Below are 22,716 nucleotides of genomic sequence, written 5' to 3' on the forward strand. Positions count from 1 at the left end.
AAAAATAAAGGTGCTTAAAAGGTTCTTCACAGCGATGCCATAGAAGAACAATTTTTGGTTCCACAAAGAACCATTCAGTCAAAGGTTCTTTAAAGAACCATCTCTTTCTTACCTTTTTATAATCTGAAGAACCTTCTTTCACCACAAAGAACCTTTTGTGAAACAGAAAGGTTCTTCAGATGTTAAAGGTTCTTTATGGAACCATTTAGACAAAAAGGTTCTTCTATGGCATCGTGAAGCACCTTTATTTTTAAGAGTGTAATGCACATTGGAAAAATGTTTCAAACGAACACCTATGCTGTGTGAGCACCTGTGTACTCTAAAAATAAGGAACGAATTAGATCAATTTAGCATCCAATCCAGAACCAAACTGAATGCAGTGGAGTGGACTGTTGCATGTTTCATTTAACTGAATATAAAAATAGTGCTACACATTAAAAACTACCTCTATAATGTATTTGCAATGCATAATATAGAAGAAAAATGAAAAAAAGTGTCTAAACTAAAGATATAGTTAGACATTTATCAACTAAATGTTACACTGAGCATGCATATTTCAGTCAATCCTAATTTCAAGAAACACCCGTTTTATAAAATCCCAAATATTTCAGAAAAAAATACAAAATATAGTTGTTGAAAATAGTTTGCATTATTTTGCATATGAAAATGTAATAGAAAATTTCACATTATGTATATAATTGGCTGGTCCCTTAAGCAATGCATAGGAGGCTTGTACTAACACAAGAGCCACAAATCACTAATCTGCTAAACAATTCTTGCCCTAACATGGCGTTTTGATCTGCGTGCTGATGTTGAGTCAGTAATGGCTTTTCTTTTCCTCTGATGTCTCTGTTTCGCTGTTCGTTCTACTTCTGATTCAGAATCTGATTCATCTTCCTTCTTTTTGGATTCATGCATTTGTAGCCTCATTGATTTTCGTCTGGTTGAAGCAGTAGTTGAGCTACTCTGAACAACATGCTTTCCAATGGAAAGACCTTTCTCATCGTCATCAGAGATATTTTCTTCACCTTTCTCATATTTTTCTACAGATGGGGATATCTCTTTTGGAGCCTCCATCACCACTCTGCTCTGCTCATCTACTTTGTTTTCTTCTTGATCAGAAGTTTCCTCTACCTCCAACGCTAAAGTGATGCCCTCATTTGTACTGGACTCAACATCTACATGTTGCTCTATCACTTCCTCTATTATTTCATCTGTCATAACCTCTTTTTTATCCTCATCAGTCTGGGTTTTATTTAATCTGCTCTGTTTTTGCTCCTCTTGAGATTCACCTGCACCTGGCTCTGTGTCTTTATGTACATTGCATTCTCCATCAGATTTAGTCCCTTGTGCATTTTTCTGTATTTTTTGTAGTGTTTCTTCACCCAAATGACTTCCCTCAAAAACTGCTGCAGTTGCATCTGACCTCAGCTCTACACTGTCTTCTGTAAATGTCACTTCTACTGAGTCAGTTTGTCCCATAACTGCCTCCTTGACTTGCTCACTATCGTCATCATGCTCTTGTTTACGAAGACGTTTAGATTTCCTTGGAGCAGCTGTTTCTACAGTCATTCTTTTTCTCAGGGATCTCATTTCCACTGCTTTTTCCTCCAAATCAGCAGATCTTCCTTGCACACCTTCTGCGGCTCCCTCATTTTCTCTTTCTTGGAGTGGTTTTGCTTCCTTCTGTACACTGGAAACCTCTTCCTCCTCCTGTTCATTAAGCATCGGCATATCTTCTCTCTCAAGATTTTCTTCTTGAGCTTTGTTCTGTTCAGTGTTTACCTGGCCGCCACTGTTACTTTCCATGATTTCAAACAGAATTTTGTTTCCTTTCTCCTTAGTATCATCTTTTGTCCCTGTGTTTTCTGACTTTCCGTCTGTATTTGTCTCAATTACGCCCTCTCCCTCTTTTGTCTCCAAATTTTCAAATTCAGCAGTGCTGTCCTCAGCAATTAATGCCTCATTCTCCTTCCCTGTAGGGACATTTAAATGATCAGTTTCTCTTTCTGACTCCAGCTCTTGTCTGTGGAGGTGTTTTGATTTACTTCTTGGTGTAGATTGGACTGTTACTGTTCGGTATCTGAGGCTTCTTGTAATGAAAGCTGCTTCTTGCTCTGAGTTTTCTAAAGCAACCTTCTCCTCCACAGCTGTTGTCTTAAATTCATTTGTCAGATCGGTTTCCCCCACATTTTCACCCAGTGACACTGCTTCTTCTTGTTGCTGCTCTGTGTTTTCCTGTGAAGGCTCTGCTTTTTTTTCTTCCTGAACTCCCCCCTCTACATCTTTTTGCATTTTATCCATTTCCAGCAGAATTTCATTTTCAGTTATTTTAATTAAGGTCATAGTCTCCTCTTCTTCAACATCTGTAGATATTTCAGGCAAAGCTTCATCCACCCTTCCCTTATCATTTGATATGTCTATGTCTTGCTCATCTGAAGTAATTTCCTCCCTTTTACTCGCATCTCTATCTTCATCAAGATTTTCCACATTGGTCTCAACGGTGACCGGTACACAGACATTTACCGTCTTTGCTGTCATTGAAGAAGTTTCTTCATTTCTACTCATCTTTGCTTCTTTTACTGGTTCCAACTCTGCTTTGTTGAGACGTGCAGATTTTCTGGTCTTCTGTGTAGATGTGATGGATTGTGAATTGATCCTTAGGCTTCTCCTTGTCGTCCTTTCACTTTTATTTTCATTGGTTTCAGAGCTTTCCACCTGCAAGATCTCTTCCTCTGCTTGAATGGGTGTCTCCTCTAAAACGTATGTTTGCTCCTTGTCAACCACCGAAACTTCATCCATCCCCGTGGGTTTTTCTGTTTCTTTCTCATTTTCAACAGATAGCTCATTTTCCTGTTGCTCTAAATTGACTTTGTCTCTTTCCATCTCACGGGTTGCCTCATTCCCTAAATTTGTTTCCTTGTTCTCCATGTTGTTAATTTCTTCAAATCCTTTTTCTATTACATTCTCATCAGGTGCTCCTTCTATAAGTGAGACAATGTTCTCAGTAGCTTCTACAGTTGTTTTTTGAAGTATTTCCTCTTGATCTATTTCTGTTCCTTCTTTATGCACTTCTTCATCTCCTTTTCCTGTTAGTTGGACTGTTACAGTTTTATCTTCAAAAACTTCAGCCTCTTGTCTTTGTGCTCGTCTAGATTTCTTTATTGGTGGAGACTGAATTTTTACTGTTCTACGCCTGAGACTTCTCTCTGTGTTGACTGACGCCTCCTCTTCTAAGACTTCCTGAACAGTTTCTGGTGCCTCCTGAGCAAGACTTCTCATCTCTAGGTCACTATCCATTTGTTTCTCTTTTAAAGAAATATCTTGATTATTTTCTGTCTCCTGAATTATATTTGTTTTGTCTTCAATTGTTGTTGCTTTTGGATGTTCTCCAGATGTTACACTTTCTTCCACATCTTCATCTATGACCATCTTATATTCCTCTACATTCTCTCTCTCCTTTACATCATTCTGTCCTAACAAATCGTCTGTTGGTTTTTGCCCCTCAACTGTCATGTCTTGTTTGTCCTCTTCTGATATCAGGTTACATAGTTGATATTCACTTTTATCTGGTTCATACAGTTCCAGTTGTTCCTCTGTGTGAAAAGGTGTCAGGACATCTGGAGTGTCAGTCTGTTCTTCTGTATTTTGAGAAAGTTTGTTTAAATCTACAAGTAATAGTGTGTCTGTTTGCAGTATTACTGGAGTACCATCATCTTTCTCTACCTCCTCATCAGGTTCTGCTTCTTTAGGTGGGACCTCCTTTACAATCTGAGAGGGCTCCTCTTTATCATTTATTTCTTCACCCATCAGCAGTTCAGAAGTCTCAGGTTCAACAGCTGTAGTTTCTTCAACATTTGTATTTGCTATTTCATCAAGACTTTCCAAGTTGCTCTCTACTGTAATTATTGGCATACACACATTCACAGTCTCTTCCGTTGTTGCTGAGGTTTCTTCATGTTCATTTCTACTCATATTTGTCTCTTTCACTGGGTCCAACTCTACTTTGTGGAGACGTGTAGATGTTCTTGTCTTCTGTGTAGCTGTGACTGATTTCGCACTGAGCCTGAGACTTCCCCTTGTGATCCTTTCATTGTCACTTTGATCGGTTTCTGTGCTTTCCCCCTGTGAGAATTTCTCCTCTATTTGAATGGTGGTCCCTCCTACAACGTATGTTGGCTCCTTGCTAACCACAGGGTCAATCTGCAGTTGTATTACTGGAGTACCATCATCTTTTTCTACCTCCTCATCCCGTGTGACCTCCTTCTCTATTTGGATGGTGGTCCCCCCTACAATGAATGTTTGCTCTTTGCCAACCACTAGGTCAATCTCCATGGATTTTTCTGTCTCCGTTGTTTCTTTGTCATTTTTAACCAATGGCTCATTTTGTTGTTGCTCTAAATTGGCTTCTTCGTCCACCTCAGGTGTCTCCTCATCTGTGTCTCTTGTCACAGCTAAATTTGTTTCCTTGTCCTCCATCTTGTTGATTTCTTCAACTCCTTTTTCTGCTATATTATCTTCAGGTTCTGCTTCTACAAATGGGATGAGCTCAGTAGCCTCTACAGTTGATTTCTTAAGTGTTTCCTGCATTTCATCAACTACCTTTCCTCTTATTGGGATGTTTCTAGTTTTATCTTCAAAAGCTTCAGCCCCTTGTTTTTGTAAACGTCTCGATTTTCTTCTAGGTGGAGACTGAATTTGTATTGTTCTACGCCTGAGACTTCTCTCTGTGCTGACTGATGCCTCCTCTTCTAAGACTTCCTGGTCAGTTTCTGGTGCCTCCTGAGCAAGAACACTCATTTCTATGTCACTGTCTGTTGGCTTTTCTTTTAAAGTAATATTGTGATCTTTTTCTGCCTCCTGAATTATATTTGTTTCATCTGCCATTGTTGTTGTTTTTTCAGGATGCTCTCCAGAATTTACTGCTTCTTCCACATTCTCATCTACAGCCCTATAAACTTCTACGATCTCTGTCACTTTTAAGTCATTTTGTTCTTCCAAATCTTCTGTTGGTTTTTGCTCCTCAAATATCATGTCTTGTTTATTGGGTTCATTCTGTTCTTCAACTGTGTTATCATCCTCCATTTTGTCTTTCTCAGGGGTCTTTTCAGTATCTTCCTCTTTTTTTAGTTGTTCTAGCTGTTCTTCCTCTTCTGATGTCAGATTACATAGTTGATATTCACTATTATCTGGTTTATCTTGTTCCAGTTTTTCCTCTGTCTGGGAATGTGTCAGGACTTCTGGAGTGTCACTCTCTCCTTCTGTATTTTGGGAAAGTTTGTTTAAATCTACAAGTACTACTGTGGCTTTCTGCAGTTGTATTACTGGAGTGCCATCATCTTTTTCTCCCTCCTCATCAGGTTCTGCTTCTACAAGTGAGACCCGTGAGACCTCCTTCTCTATTTGGATGGTGGTCCCCCCTACAATGAATGTTTGCTCTTTGCTAACAACTGGGGCAAACTCCATGGATGTTTCTGTCTCAGCTGTTTCTTTGTCATTTTTAACCAGTGGCTCATTTTGTTGTTGCTCTAAATTGGCCTCTTCTCCCACCTCAGATGTCTCCTCACCTGTGTCTCTAGTCACAGCTAAATTTGCTTCCTTGTTCTCCAACTTGTTGATTTCTTCAACTCCTTGTTCTACAACATTATCTTCAGGTTCTGCTTCTACGAGTGGGATCACCTTCTCAGTAGCATCTATAATTGATGTTTGAGGCGCTTTCTCTTTATCAACTATTTCTACACCTTGATCCACCTCATCAGCTTCCGTTTCTGTTATTAGGACTATTTCAGTTTTATCTTCAGAAACGTCAGCCCCTTGTTTTTGCATACGTCTCGATTTTCTTCTTGGTGGAGACTGAATTTTTATTGTTCTACGCCTGAGACTTCTCTCTGTGCTGACTGATGCCTCCTCTTCTAAGACTTCCTGGTCAGTTTCTGGTGCCTCCTGAGCAAGAACACTCATTTCTATGTCACTGTCTGTTGGCTTTTCTTTTAAAGTAATATTGTGATCTTTTTCTGCCTCATGAATTATATTTCTTTCATCTGCCATTGTTGTTGTTTTTTCAGGATGCTCTCCAGAATTTACTGCTTCTTCCACATCCTCACCTACAGCCCTATAAACTTCTACGTCAGCCCCTTGTTTTTGTATACGTCTAGATTTTCTTCTTGGTGGAGACTGAACTCTTTTTGTTCTTCGTCTAAGACTTCGCTGTGTGCTGACTGGTGCCTCCTCTTCTAAGTTTTCTTGAACAGCATTCTCCTGGGCAAGACCGCTCACCCCTTCATCCTCATTCTGTTTATTTTCAATTTTATTGCTTTCCACCAGGCTGCCCTCAGCTGGCATTGTGGCCAAATCTTCAGTTGGCTTTTGCTCTTCAAATGTCATGTCTTGTTTATCGAGTTTGTTCTGCTCTTCAACTGTGTTTTCTTCCTCCATTTTCTCTTCCTCAGGGGTCTTTTCAGTGTCTTCCTGTGTTTGTACTTCTTCTTGTTGTTCCTCCTCTTCTAATGCCAGATTAGACAGTTCTTGTTCACTTGTATCTGGTTCATACAGTTCCAGTTTTTCCTCCGTTTGGAAATGTGTCAGGTCTTCTGAAGCCTCACCCTCTCTTTCTGTATTTTGGGAAAGTCTGCTCAAATCCACAAGTACTACTGTGGCTTTTTGTAATTTTATTGCTGGAGTACCATCATCATTCTCTACCTCCTTACCAGGTTCTACAAGTGAGACCTTTTTTTCAGGACCATCAACAATCTGAATTTTTTTCTCCTGATCATCTATTTCTACACCTAAAGGTAGTCCGGAACTCTCTGGAACGGCAGTTTCCTCAGTATTTGTGTTTACTATTTCATCAAGACTTTCCAAACTGGCCTCGGTTGTAATAATTGGTATACAGCCATCCACAGTCTCTTCTGTTATTGCTGATGTTTTTTCATATTCATTTCTACTCATGTTTGGTTCTTCCACTGGCTCCAACTCAGCGAAATGTTCTTCTTTGTTCTCCATCTTGTTGACATCTTGACCCATTTCATCCTCTCTCTCTTTTGTCATCAATATTGTATCAGTTTTATTCTTGCTCACCACTGTGTGTCTTTCCTGATGTTCAACATCTGCTTCAGCTTTTTGTTTCTGTGCACATCTAGATTTCCTTGTCAGTGGAGTCTGAACTCTTATTGTTCTACGTCTGAGATGTCTTTCTGTGCTGATTGGCACCTCTTCTTCCTGGACATGTACCTCCTGAGCAAGACTGCTCATCCCTATGTCACGGTCCAATTGTCCAGCTAAATTTGCTTCCTTGTTCTCAATATTTTTGATGTCTTCAACTCTGTTTTCTAATACATCCTCCTTAGCTTCTGTTGCTATAAGTGGGATTTCCTCAGTAACCTTTGTAATCTGAGGTTCTTTCTCTTTATCATCTATTTCTGCAGCTCTAAGGATTTCAGAGCTTCCACATTCAACACTTGCAGTTTCATCAGCATTTGTGTTTGCCATTTCATTCTCCTCTGGACTTACATCCTCCACAATAAGTTCATCCCTCTCAGGGTTTTCATCAGTCCTGAGTTTTGCATCAACTTGAGGCTCAACACTTTCCACCTGTTGAATCACTGCTTTGCTACGTGTAGATCTCCTAACAGGGGTGATCTTGACTGGTTTCAAAGTGCTCCTAAGACATCTAACTGTCACCCCAGGGTCAACAGGCTGATCTTTAAGTCTTGTGGATCTACTTGGGATGTCGATAGAGCCTTTCTTTTGAGTTTGTTTGCCTTGCATGGGAAACTTGTCTGCCTCATACAAATCTTGCTTATCCTCTTTATCTTGTTCAGTGTCCGTTATCTCTGGTACCTCAACTTGGCTTAGAAGAACAGCCTCTGTGGTTTCTGATTCTGGCTCATACTCTTGATCTTTGTATGCAGTTGATTGTTCTGGAGTTCTGTTGGCATCAGCTGCTACAACATATCCTTCTGTTGTAGTAGTACAGGCTGGTTCTTCCATGGGTTTGGTGTCTAATGTACCATCTTGTTCTTCTTTTCTCATATTTTCTTCAGTTGCTTGTAGCTCAGATGACATGGTGAGTTTAATTTCCTCTTGTTCAGGAATACCGATCTCTCCATGATTATCACCTGCCTCCTTAGGAGAACATTCATGCAGATCTACAAGCACAACTTTGGCTTCACTCAATGTCAACATCTCAGTGCTATTCTCCACTGTCTCCTCATCCTCTTCAGGTGTTGTTTTTGATTCCTGTATCTCAGGAGGCTCTACAGACGACTGTAGTGGTGCTTCTTCTTGATCTGTTTCGTTTCTTTCCACTAATTCAGAAACTTCAGGAAATACAGTTTCCTCAACCTGTGTAATTTCAACGTCCATAGTAGACACAGTTTCCACTGTAAGCATGTCTTTTTCTTTGTATTCCTCAACCTCAGACTCTACCTTATTTTCAATTTGAGCTTCTTGTATCTTTTCCATAACCTCAGAAACATCATGTTCAGGTTCATCTGTTGATTGTTCAGTATCTTCATCTTGCATAATTACTTTGCTGTGATGTTTGGATCTTTGTTGGCCTGTTTTCACAGACTTTGTAGTTGCAAGATCTGTTTCAGCAGGCTGATGCCTGAGTCTTTTGGACTTCCTTGAAGGAGTTAAACCTGATGTTCTCTTGTTGAAGTCCTGTTCTGGCTCATCAGGGCCTAAAGTATGTTTACTTGCTTTTTCAATTAGTGTATCCTTGTTTGTCATTGTTTGGTTTGGTTCAGGGACTTCTGTTTCAGCCTCATTTTGTTTGGGCTGGTCACATAAGATCTCTTCAGTAGTAAGGACCTCTCTCACAGAATCTGCCTCCATCTCTATCTGGTCTTTAACTTCCACAAACTGTTGCAAAACTGTGTCTTCATCCTTTGGTTCACTTTTCTCTTGGCCTGTGTTTTCATCTCTGTTTTCCTCAATTAGGTCCTTTTCACTTTCTGCCATAACCTCATCTTCTGCTCTTTCTTTATTCTCTGTTATTTCCATATCCCAGTGTGTTTGTACTTTTTCTGTTGATTTAGCACGAGTCTCTGATTGCTCGGCCACCTCACTCGCAGTTTTTTCCTCTTTCGGTTCATCTGGCATTTGTTTTATTTCCTCCATCTCTGCCTCACACACAGGTTCATCTTCCTCAACCTCTTCGTTCTTTCCTAAATTTTCATTTTTTCCCTCTTCAGTTCCTGTACTCATCTTAACAATTTCTACGTCCACCACAGACTGAAGTTGGTTTTGGTCAATAGACCCTATAGTGGCTCCTTGTATATCTATAGTGTACTCCTTAATAACCATTTCACATTCCTCTTTACTACCTCTTTGGTTCTTTATTTCCCCAGCTGTGGTGAGGTGGGTGACTGGACTCCCCTCTGATGTAGCTGTGACAATGTCGTTTTCAATTTCACGTGTCTCCTCTTTTTGTGATCCTCTAAACTCTGCAAAGTTGGTCACAGTTGCAGTTACAGTGTCTACTGAGCTCTGCCAAATTAGAGAAGAGAGATGTTAATTAATGAACTGAAAGTGTGAAAATTACAAAAGGCCATTTTAAGAAAACAAAGTCACGTTTGCTTCAGTAATAACAGCTTGAACATTATTATTATGTTCAAGCTGTTATTACTGAAGCAAACATGATGTTTATTCAGTTGAATACATACCCTGAGTACTGTTTCTGATTCTTTTACAGAAAAAGTGTTAAGATTTTCCACGGCTGCCACCTCGACTGAACTTTCAACTCCTGCCTCAATGTCTTCCACCCTTTGTGAGACATAGTTATTTATATACATAATGTAGTAATCAATACTGTTATGTATTCTGCTGACAAATAATATGTTACCTGATTATGTTCCCTGAAAGCCTCTCCTCTGAATTTTCTCTGATAGCTCTTCGTTTCAGGTTGCTACCTCTGCCACGCCTTGTGACAGGTATGTCATCTACTTTTGTAACAGTGACAAACATCAGCTAGATTCAGCTGAAGAGACTTTTTTGAGCAAATTATTGTTCAACCAACAATTTATACTTGCCTTTGGTGATGTCTATGATGGTCTCCTCCTAAAATTTGAAAGTTGATATCAATGTTAGATATAAGATTCACTTTGTAATATTACTGTATATACAGTAATTTTGTTATCCAAACTAGCAGTCAGTTAATATGAGTTTAACCATTCAGCCATTGCCTTGATGCAATCACATGCATCGATCTTAACATTTACTGTATATAATAATCAAAATGCTAAAAATCGAATTAGTTGCCAACTAATTATGTGGGCACAACTGCATGCAGAAATCATTTGAAGTTTAATTATCGATATTTGTTTTCTCTTGTACTTACACATGTAGTCTTGAGATAATCTAAAAGTAAATTGTAGTGAGATAATGATACTTTCATGTTGTGATATTTGGATTAAAGTTACTGATTAAATTTTTTCTAAGTAATATGCATCTCTGGTCACTCACAAACACTGTTTGTTAGTTTTACATTCTCTGTTGTATTCCAAGTAACCTATATGCTCATGTTAGTAATGGGTTTCCTTTCGAGACACTTTTGGTACAATAAACAATCTGAAGCTTTTCTTCTTTTCCTTGCCTATGATACATTAGGAGAAATATTTTAAAAATCCTATAAATCGTATTGTATTTGAAATGGTCTGAATTTCCCAAATCAATTTTAAATCAAATAGGAAAGTTAACTGAATAAATGTTCTGTCAAAACAAAGTTAATTAACACAAAAGTAACAGAAATTAGAGTACCACAATCTCCACTGTATATTCAGTGGTTTCCTGAATTTTTGTGATCTCAATTTCCATCGGAGCAGTGGCATCACCTTCGTCAAAATTCAGTTTGCTCACAACCTGGTCCTTCTCTGTTAAAGACGTATCACATTATTAGGACTATAAATCCCTTTCAATTAATTACACGAAATGCCAATTAATTCATTAAATTCATCATCACAAATAATTACAAATATCAATATTTCCATATCACGGAAACTAAAAATACAGATATTTTTCTTACCCTTTAGCTTCAACTTCTGTAACCTGTTGGCTATTAGAATTCTCTGGAAAGGGCTTCCTATTTTCTCTACTTCCCACAGAAGCTCCTTGTCTGCTGGATATCTACTGAAGTACTTTTCACAAACTGTAAAGAAAGAGGTAGATGCCAAGCATAGAAACCAAGAATAATATCTGTTATATGAGAAAATGTGACATTTGACCGGACTGTAGGTCTGCTTCTATACCTTTATAAATAGCTTCTGAAAGAGGAAATTTTAACCCTATGTACTCATTTCTGAAGCTACCAACAAAGTCTTCCAGTATCTTTATGGCATGACCCTGGCCCCGGTGACACTTCCTGACAAATATTGTGTCCATTACAGGAAGTTGATAGCATTGGGTCACGAAGTTTCTGCATAAGCTACCTGTAAGTGAAGAGAAATATGAAGTAACCAACAAGTAAGGTATGAAATTGTACATGAGGCTTTGAAGGAACTGTCATTGCCTTTGGGTTTGAATGAGTAAAAGCCAATGGCCTCTCCATCCTCCCATAGTATTTTTGCAGCTTCACGCTCACAATGACAGAGAAAGAAAACATCTTCACCGCTCTTCTCATTTCTCAACACAATTCTGTTGAGAACATATAGGACTATCCTTTCCCCAAGTGTGCTGACCTGGAAAAAATATGGCACTAGTTATTAACATTTACTTATACATATTTGCAAAAGAAACCAATTTGCTAATGATGACACATTAGGTCATTGATTGAAGCATTACTGGCCTTGCATAAAATTAGAAAACACTGACCTTGATCAGGCCTGTTCTTGAGGGCTCTGCTGTTTTAAGAACATCTTCAACCCCCCACCACCGATCCAGCAAATATAGACCTACAACTGCAGATTATTGTAATAAATCTGTTAAAAAATACAGTGTTAGCATCACAACATGTTAAAAAAAATTTCTGGTTTTCATCACTTTTGACTATATTACTTGTGTTCGAGTCATCAGGTGAGAACAACGCAAGGAGCTTTTTTTCAGTATCTGTTCCATATAGAGGGACAAAACTCACATTGCAGAGTCCAACTTCTATCTGTCACCGAGGGAACATAATTGAAAATGTGAAAATGTTTGTCATAACAAAATGTTTTAAAGTCACATTGTGCAAATGCATTCGACACCTTGTTAAAAAAATAGGATTCTTTGGGAAAACACACAAAGTCAATATTCCGAAAACATAATTTGTCCTTAATCCTTTATTTTGAATAATAAAAGTATTTACTTATTTAAAGGGAACAATTTTTAACCTTATATATATATATATACATTTTGGAGGGAAGATTTGCAGACAATATACTTGTTCACCTTACCTGTTCGGAATCAGAGAGGCTGAAGTACTCTGTATTTCTGTAGGGGAGCTGAGACATGTATTCCTCAGCTGTTAGCTCTAAGGTCTCATGATCCACATTTGTCAGAATATCTACAGGAAATGCCATCCTATGGAAGAAAACATTTGTTTAAAAAAATACCCCTCATATAATATCTAAAAATGCATGTACATTTACTGTATGGAAGTCCCAAATGATAATGACTGCTTATAACCCATGTTTCATAGCTTTTGGACCAACATTTACTGGTAGATAAAACATGGTCACCAAGGCTGCATTTAATCAAAATGCAGTACAACTTTATTTTCATTTAATTTCCGATTAAAATTCAAATCAAATTTCATTTCAATTTAATTTTCTATTTGAATATATTTTAAAGTGCCTTTTTTTTTTTTCCTGTGATGGTAAAGCTGAATTTTCAGCAGCCATTACTCCAGTCTTCTGTGTAACATAAATTCAGAAATCATACTAATATGCTGATTTGGTGCTCAAGAAACATGTCTTATTATTATTAGTGTTAAAAACAGTTGTGCTGCTTAATGTTTTTTTGTGGAAACCGTGAGACCTCGAAAGAACAAAAGTTTGTAAGAGACAATTTTCCAAATTCTCAACAGAACAGAACTCGGTCTTGAAACAAATCTACAATAAGCAATGTATTACTTTGTATGGTGAGTGTGACAGATTATGTCGTTGTAGCATTCCTGATGAGCATGGTGAAACATCACTTTGTTTGAATGGCAAAATATGCATTTAAAAAATGTTTAAATAACCAAACAGACCTTTTCAACTTAGAAAAACATGATTTTAAAGATAGATTCAATATGGAGTCACAAACCAAAAACGTTCTGAAATCCTTTGTTCACTGTAGATCTCCTTATCACAAATGGCACATTGGCCTCTAACTAGTACAAAGCAAGGTGCTTAATATCTGTTTAAATGTATCTACCGCTTTAACTGTGGCTTTTTAGAATGTGCTAAATGCTGCTTGCGACATAAGGCTTAGAATTGCCCTTGAGTGATAGAACTGACAGCCGCTCTAGAAGATTATTGAAAAACATATCATGGATAGCTTAAGGTATTCTGGTGTGCCACACTTCCAGCTCAACTCAACCACATAAACGTTAGTAGTTCTCACATTTCATACCAAGTAGCTCTGCAGAAATATAGAGAGAGTCCTGGAGTTGAAGAACATAGAAGTAGGAGGAGCAATGTATGTAACATACACACAAAACAAACAAAGCTGTCTGTGTTGTGGGCCTCTTTCCTGGTTTGGCACATTTGTTTAATGCTCATATAGTTGCCTTAAAGATCACATGTGTAATTACATACTTGTTGTATGTATCATCTGTCTCTTCACGGTCTCTACATACCACCTTTGAAAGTGCAAATCCCACTGAGAAATGACAGTAACTGTAAAACATTCAATACAAAGCATACACTCAAGGAGCTACAAGAATGATATGTAATGAATTATGCCTTTAGAGCACAGACTGGATGTTAGCTTGTGTCTGAACCAGTCAATACAAGAATGTGTTTGTTAGTAAGCCTCATAACAAAGTGGGTTTGTTCATGTTTGTGCCTCTACAGTGAATATATTTGATAGGAAAAACAGTTAAGGGCTGCCTTATGAATTAGTCAATGGCCCTTCTGTCAGGCAACATTACCAGTGAGGCAGAAAAGCAAGCTTTGTGCGTGTCTGTGTGTTTGGGTTTGCTGAGAACCAGATGAACACCTCACTCACGTACACACCTGCAGGGCAACTGGATATGAATATTGGCTCTTTGCAGAAACATGCTCGTTGTGAACTACAACTGCACAACCAGCGTGCAATCTGGTTAACTGGAAGTTATCAAACATAACAGTAGCTACCTAGCTTCTCAACGTACTTATATCATGATGTGCTTGATTAATGACACTGATGGCAAGTCTATGTCAACTTCAAATGAACTCCTGTCTTTAGCAAGCCAGTCATGTGGATTCATATGATCAATTCATTCAAAGGTATCAAATTTACCAGATTCAAAAGTTGCTCTCCAAATTTCAAAAACGTATTACATTACTTTATTCTCTATAGAAGAGCAGCAAACTTTTATGAACTGTATTTTACAGAACAAATTTAATACAACATTGCCCACATTCATGTAAAATAGGAGGTGCTTTGCACATGGCATTTACATGTGACATTGTAGGCCAATATGAAAACAAGTCGTGCAGAAATTCTACATCAGTGCATGTGCTAATGGACTTGTCTTAACATTTATCTGCAGCATGCACTAAAATATGTGACCCTGGACCACAAATCCAGTCTTAAGTCGCTGGGGTATATTTGTAGCAATAGCCAACGATAATACATTGTATGGGTCAAAATTATAGATATTTCTTTTATGCTTTTAGGATATTAAGTAAAGATCATGATCCATGAAGATATTTAGTAAATTTCCTACTGTAAATATATCAAAACTTAATTTTTGATTAGTAATATGCACTGCTTAATTTGGACAACTTCAAAGGCGATTTTCTCAATATTTAGACTTTTTTTTTTTTCACCCTCAGATTCCAGATTTTCGAATAGTTGTATCTCGGCCAAATATTGTCCTATCCTAACAAACCATACATCAATGGAAAGCTTATTTTTAATCTTTCAGATTATGTATAAATCTCAATTTAAAAAAATTGATTTTATGACTGGATTTGTGGTCCAGTGCAGGGTTGCCAGGCTTTCACAACAAGACCCACCCAATTGCTACTCAAAACTAGCCCAAAATTGGCCAATGGCATTTCGAGGGGGGTCCCCCGGTAAAAATCTGTTCCAGGGGTAAAATATATATATATTTTTTGGTGGGGTTCCCCTGGTAAAATTCACATTTTAGGGGCTAAATATCACATTATTGGGGTTGCTTCAACCCACGGACATGAAAACAACCCGCGGCAACAGTAATAAAGTAGCCCAATTCCACGGGAAAACCCAATTTAAAAAAATTGATTTTATGACTGGATTTGTGGTCCAGTGCAGGGTTGCCAGGCTTTCACAACAAGACCCACCCAATTGCTACTCAAAACTAGCCCAAAATTGGCCAATTGCATTTCGACGGGGGTCCCCCGGTAAAAATCAGTTCCAGGGGTAAAATATATATATATTTTTTTTGGTGGGGTTCCCCTGGTAAAATTCACATTTTAGGGGCTAAATATCACATTATTGGGGTTGCTTCAACCCACGGACATGAAAACAACCCGCGGCAACAGTGATAAAGTAGCCCAATTCCACGGGAAAACAGCAGACTTGGCAACACTGGTCCAGGGTCAAATTAACTAACAAATAAATAAATACTTTAGCAACCAATAAACATTCTTTAAATAAACACGTTCAGAAACAATTTTAGCATCACTAAAGTTTGGGATAAAGCTTTGGTATAATGTTTATCTGCAGTGTGCATAAAAACTTTTTAAATTAATTATTAATAAATGAATAAATGAATGACAACATATTTATATAAATGTATTAATTTATGCAGAATAACTAAACATTGCAATAACACTTGGGAGAAGTCACCTAAACAATACCACCAACTGTAATATATATAGACATACTATTTTTAAAAAGCTTAATGAAGGAAGAAATCCAAGGACACAGTGTGCATAAAAACTTTTTAAATTAATTAATTAATTATTAATAAATGAATGACAACATATTTATATAAATGTATTAATTTATGCAGAATAACTAAACTTTGCAATAACACTTGGGAGAAGTCACCTAAACAATACCACCAACTGTAATATATATAGACATACTATTTTTAAAAAGCTTAAATGAAGGAAGAAATCAAAGGACACACAAAGACAAAAAAAAAAACTTGAATTCCAGAGGAATTTCGTGCAAAGACAATGCTTTATCTAAAACATAAAGCAAGCAAAAGTATCTGAAGTTTTCAGAGTCACCAGTGAAGGGGCCCCTAACAAAAGCTCTGAACACTGTGTACTTTAAACGCGCTAAAGCAGAGTGGGTGTGTGTGTCCCGTCAAGCTGCAGGAGGAATCCCTGCATTTAAAGTCCCACGAACCAAAACAGCCATCCAAAACAAACTAATTCAATACTTCATACACGCGTTCCTCCATCTCAACTAGAGACATTTATCGGGAAACCATTTAAAAACATCTATACGAACATATTCGCTCGGAACTCGTTGTCTACGTTCCTGAATGCGTGTTTCGAGAGGGTTTCCGAGTAAAAACTGTGCAGTGCGTGTGCATATGTGCAAAAATGATCTTTTGTGTTTAAACATCTATGTTTTGAACGTGGGCCTGTCGAGCTATTTAAAGCTCACACTTGAGCTGGACCGGGCAGGATTCGTCAAGTAAAACGCTAATAAAGCATGCCGCCCCCAAAAGCTTGCAGTTGCATAACACAGCGCACATGTGTCATTAATAATTAACTTAATTAAACATTCTGGATGTGCTCTGTTCTGCAGTTCTGCAGCAAAGACTGTTTTGTTAAAACAATTTTTATTCGTAAATGATTCTCGACATACAAATGGCCAGACTTGGGCAAAAGTGAAGTATTTAAATAAAAATGCATGATTCATTCCTCATAAAGAGTGGACCTGGTGAACTGGAGCAGGAGCAAGAAGCTTAGTAAACAAACACTAATCCAGTGCGCTGATGCGTACTTGGCACGTCGCGCCATTACATTGTTGATTTGAAGAAGAAAAATAACGACAGAGCATTTTTCATAGAAAGAAAACGGGGGACTTACCTGATTTTTAAAAACTCCGTCGATTATAATAATTTTTTATTCCCGTAAACCCCCGTGGATGAATATTACGTGGCTGTTACACAGTAGTTGTGTGTATGTAAGCGCGAGCTGGAGCCCCCCTCCCTCCCTCCACTTTGAGAAGCGCACGAGCAGCCAACGGGAGATGAGCGCACAATCGCGTTATGCAATCACATTCACACTGCCTAAAACCTACATACTAAATCTGGAACGCGTTTGATATTCAAAACAAACGTAGTAGGCCTATTTGAAATAGAATAAACACAAATGTGTTATTAGTAGAATTAATCAACTATATCTTCAGGAGTATAGGCCTAATTGCATAGGCCTAGTCACAAATGAAGAATCTGACTTCTCCTGAAAGAAATCTGATCCAGAAGATCAGTAGACAGACAGAGAAAGCATACAAATAGTTAGTAGAGCTAAAGACCCCCATCAGCATGTGAGGCAAATGTTATCATTTAATTTGTTTGACAGAACATTGTTTTGCAAAGTTATTAAATCCCATTACCTCAAATTTGTAATGTAAAATGTAAATGAAGGATCTGGGGCTGGTTGCATAAAATGTCTTACAAGTTTTTTTCTTTAATACTGGTAATAACTTTTTTAAGTTAGTTACATAAAGTTGAATCAGAAAATTTGATCAACCCTTGGTTATGCTAGTTGGTCAAACTAGTTCTTAGGACACAGTCTTAACATAAAAGCTAAGTTTATGCAGCTGACACAGCATCTAGCATCTACACAGCATCTAGTGTTGACGAAATTAGTGGTCACTTTTGTTGCTATATTTACCATTTTATGCGAAAATAGAATCAAAATGTTTCATTGTGTCTTACTTTTGGGGTGTGTTACAGTTGAAATAATGCTTATAAAGGAACATTCAGTTATAAATCATGTAAGAGTATAGGCCTAATTGCATAGGCCTAGTCACAAATGAAGAATCTGACTTCACCTGAAAGAAATCTGATTCAGAAGACCAGTAGACAGACAGAGAAAGCATACAAATAGTTAGTAGAGAAAGACCCCCATCAGCATGTGAGGCAAATGTTATCATTTAATTTGTTTGACAGAACATTGTTTTGCAAAGTTATTAAATCCCATTACCTCAAATTTGTAATGTAAAATGTAAATGAAGGATCTGGGGCTGGTTGCATAAAATGTCTTACAAGTTTTTTTCTTTAATACTGGTAATAACTTTTTTAAGTTAGTTACATAAAGTTGAATCAGAAAATTTGATCAACCCTTGGTTATGCTAGTTGGTCAAACTAGTTCTTAGGACACAGTCTTAACATAAAAGCTAAGTTTATGCAGCTGACACAGCATCTAGCATCTACACAGCATCTAGTGTTGACGAAATTAGTGGTCACTTTTGTTGCTATATTTACCATTTTATGCGAAAATAGAATCAAAATGTTTCATTGTGTCTTACTTTTGGGGTGTGTTACAGTTGAAATAATGCTTATAAAGGAACATTCAGTTATAAATCATGTAAGTTTCTGTTGTTAAATTTATAAAATTTGTGAAGTTAATGAATTAATTAGTGTTGACAGTTTTAGTTCATTGGTAAGAGTGTGTTTAAGGGTTTTGTTACTGTCTAGAAATAAAATACCCAGGAAAGAGAAATCACAAACAAATCTATTTTACATGTAACAAGGGATTGAAATTCAGAATTGGTTAAACCAGAAACGAGACACTATGAATAGCCAAAAGTGTTATAATTACAGACAAATAAAACCACAATAAAGTAGCATGAAAAAAATCATACAATGTTACAATGTTTCATGACCGCAAAAGAAAGGTGATTTTCAACTGAAAGAATATTTCACCCAAAAATGACATTCACTGAACATTTACTTACCCTCAGGTCATCCAAGATGTAGATGAGTTTATTTCTTCATCGGGACATATTTGGAGAAATTAATGTTACATCACTTTGTCACCAATGCATCCATTGCAGTGAATGGGTGGAACTCTCATTATGACGGCACCTCAACACTGTGTTCAGATTTGACAACAAAGCATGCATCAAAATTCAGAGTTTCAACAGTAACATTTGTCAAGCACCATGTCCAAGACTAAACTTTGCTGTGCACCTTCATTTCATAGATCTGTACTTTAACTGTCAACAATGAAGTTAAACTCCATAATGAATTTAAAACAGATGAAAATAAAGCTGAGAGGGTACTTGTATTGCAATTGCATACATGTTGTACAGATCCTTAATGTAATTTTTACAACTCACGACTTTCAAAATTGTTTTATGGATTCTTTTTTTTTGTTTGTTTACTGAAAGTTTTTTGGAAAAAGATAATTAGCTAAACAACTGGCATGTTGTTATATCATGATAAATAAAATATCCTTTAAACACACTGCACTTTTATCCCACACAGCCTTGTTTTCATTCCTGTCAAAAATTAAATATTGCATTACTCTGATTAAGGTCTATTGTGTTATTATTATAGGTCTTATTTGTGTCTATTTTATAGAGAAATTATGTGTTATTGCCTAGTTTTCCTGCCATTAGTCTATAAAATTGTCTAAATAGTCTCTATAAAAGTTTGTTTGTTTGGATAATTTGTATTATAATAATCTTGTTTCTGCCATATGTATAATATTTTGTCAAATAACTTATTTATAAATTAACAAATAATTATAAATAGTCTATAAAATTGTCTAAATAGTCTCTATAAAAGTTTGTTTGTTTGGATAAGTTGTATTATAATAATCTTGTTTCTGCCATATGTATAATATTTTGTCAAATAACTTATTTATAAATTAACAAATAATTATAAACCTGTGAGGCCAAGTTTCTATGAAAAGAGATTGTGGTAGTTTTTCATTTGTGACTTAAAAGATGTTTTATGTAATTTATCAATGTAATTTATAAATGTTTAAAGTTGTTTCTTGATTCCATTTTATCAGTGAACAAAATCCTTTTTCTTGAAATTACATATCTCTTTCTATTTTAGATTTATTGTGAGAAATGATACATTTCATAGCGTTATTGCGCTGTACCTTTTATGGTCACTAGGTGGCGTGCAAAATTCGTTTTAGACGGTGTGACGAGTTTGAAGTACAGCTGATTTACCCTTATTAAACCTGCAGACTGGAAAATGTCAGGGAAGCGTTATTAATTTTTGAAAGGAAATTTCTGTATTAAAAAAACAACAACAACAAAAAATAGATATACAAATAATTAAGAAGTAATAAAAAATTGCATACATTTATATGATTTAAACATAATAAAACCCTCAATAGAGATTTCACAACATGCCCCGAGCTGACATTTTTTAAATATATAGCCTACACTTTGTCCTGAGACCATAAGTCGGCCTTTCAGTTATATGCTAGTCTGTGTTCAGTTGTTTAACAGCTTTAGCCATTTAGCTAGTTTTGAAATTGTGAAAACCTTATAGTCACTCACTACAGACAAATTACCCCAAGCCCCAATGAACCCTATATGCTTATAATAAATGACTGGATTGATGGACCACTGCTGAACCTGTTTAAAACATAAACATGGGGAAAATAAATTCACACTGTTTAATCACACAGTAAGAAAAATACATATATTTTCTTACAGTACTATATACTGTGTATATATATATATATATATATATATATACACACACACTGAACATGAGGCAACGCTTAATTCAAAATACTGGTAAAAATCTATATAAAAAACCTGTGAAAAATCTATATGGAAAATTCCTTTACATTATATCAACACAGTACTGCTTTCCCAGAATTCAGGCCTCAGTTATTAATTTTGTGTAAATTTATTGTAAACGTATTTAAAAATTACCCAACCTGACACTTATGAGAAATTACTCTTGTGCTGAGATCATAGATGCCTTATATTCAGCAAAACCATGATTGGACTATACTTGGATCTAGGGCTGGACAATAATTCAATATCAATATGTATCGCGATATAATTTTTTTCAATAACGGTGATATGATTTTTAAACACATTTCCGATATTTCGATATACATTACCAGTTTCCCATACATTGATTTATTTGTGCCGTTTGACTTCGTTGAATAAACATGAGCACTGCACGTTTCAATCAAAGCAAAACATCTGAACATGGGAGTGTAAATGCTTATTTATTCAACCCCACCCTCCTTTAATGTCTTCATTCACATATTTCCTCTCCATTACCTCTCCTTTCTCTCTTTATACACTTCTCATAACTAACCGAGGAGTGCAGGAAGCCGCGGTGGCCCTCACACTGCAGGTTATCTGCCTGTTCTTCTCCCCCACTGACTATCACCCTCTGTGGAGTCAGTGACCTGTAACCACCTGGGCAGAAGAAGAGTGAGGATACATAAGACTTCATATCAATAATTGAAAGAAACTCTGCCCCCTCGTTTTAATTTATTGATAAGCCCACCTTGCAATATTCCTTAATTACTCCGCCACCTGCACGCCCACCCTATAGAATGCAGAGGAAGCCATTACGGGAGGCCAGAAAATGATCCGCTGCATCAACAATTGTATCTTTGTGTGGCTAAGACGGAGAGTTAGGTGTTGGGTTACATTAGCACCCTCATGTTGATCATGATAGGGCACATTTCTTTGAAGCTTATTGGAATTGCTCAAACAATAGACCCACACAAGCTGTAATGCTGCAATAACTGTGAGGGGCTTCTAGTGTGTCCATCGCAGGAATTTCAAGAATTTTGATCAAGAGCTGTGGACAATCCACTGAGGACATCACATTGTGTATATTTCAAATTGAGAATAGGCATTTCCTGAGGTTTCAAAGAAAAAGGGGCACAAACAAAAAGTTGACAAGCCAGTCTTCATCGTTTCAGTTAGCTGTCAGCATAGCATTTTTAACAAGGTACTTTCAGTGGACTTAGTGTTAGCTGAATTCAGCCATACAATCTCATAAGACAACTGATGGGATTCTCTTTAATGCAAACAGGTTTGGCAAAAACCGTGAGGCGAGTTGGGCTGCATTCTGGTCTGGTTTGATGTCAGACAAAATAATAGGACATGAGAGATATTATGTTGGTTAGACTGGCTACTTTCTGGGCATATCCAAAAGACAGTATCCACATTCCATACAAGAATGGCTTGCATAAACAAATCTTTGAACAGCCCTACTGGTAACACTTGAATTTCCAGATTCACAGATGATACGCTCCCAAATTTCACCAAATGAAGACGTCATTGACTGCATAGCCTACCTATGTTATAAAATCTAATGCGTATGAATATGTAAGCTACTCAAGCTTACTTAATTAATTCTATTTATGTTTAACATAAAAATGTTTGAACAATACTGGCAACGCTTGAATTTTAAAGGGGTCCTATTATGCTTTTGTTAATCTGTAATGTTGCTGTTTGAGCATAAAAAAGATCTGCAAAGTTACAAAGCTCAAAGTCCAATTCAAAAGGAGATATGTGACCCTGGACCACAAAACCAGTCTTAAGTCGCTGGGGTATATTTGTAGCAATAGCCAAAAATACATTGTATGGGTCAAAATTATCGATTTTTCTTTTATGCCAAAAATTATTAGGATATTAAGTAAAGATCATGTT

The 22,716-nt window shown here is 36.9% G+C and overlaps 1 protein-coding gene across 4 annotated transcripts; it reads right to left on the bottom strand.

Moving 5' to 3' along the window:
- Positions 1 to 203: 203 nt before the first annotated feature.
- Positions 204 to 17,269, bottom strand: LOC107720286 (trichohyalin-like). 4 transcript variants are annotated; one of them, XM_016527964.1, is made up of 13 exons: positions 17,142 to 17,269; positions 12,372 to 12,498; positions 11,995 to 12,094; positions 11,812 to 11,897; positions 11,510 to 11,678; positions 11,250 to 11,429; positions 11,027 to 11,149; positions 10,762 to 10,874; positions 10,035 to 10,062; positions 9,848 to 9,950; positions 9,669 to 9,768; positions 6,135 to 9,492; positions 204 to 5,813 (listed from the first exon to the last, which is right to left on the bottom strand). In XM_016527964.1, exons 2-13 carry the CDS (start codon positions 12,495 to 12,497, stop codon positions 766 to 768), a joined length of 9,534 nt encoding a protein of 3,177 aa, XP_016383450.1. In that variant the 5' UTR covers position 12,498; positions 17,142 to 17,269; the 3' UTR covers positions 204 to 765. The 4 variants fall into 4 exon arrangements, with proteins under 4 accessions (XP_016383450.1, XP_016383449.1, XP_016383448.1 ...); XM_016527963.1 differs by having other exon boundaries at positions 204 to 9,492; positions 9,848 to 9,944; XM_016527962.1 differs by having other exon boundaries at positions 204 to 9,492; positions 9,848 to 9,947.
- Positions 17,270 to 22,716: the final 5,447 nt, after the last annotated feature.

This window comes from Sinocyclocheilus rhinocerous, unplaced genomic scaffold (assembly GCF_001515625.1).
Source record: "Sinocyclocheilus rhinocerous isolate Xijiao unplaced genomic scaffold, SAMN03320098_v1.1 scaffold62, whole genome shotgun sequence".
NCBI lineage: Eukaryota > Metazoa > Chordata > Actinopteri > Cypriniformes > Cyprinidae > Sinocyclocheilus > Sinocyclocheilus rhinocerous.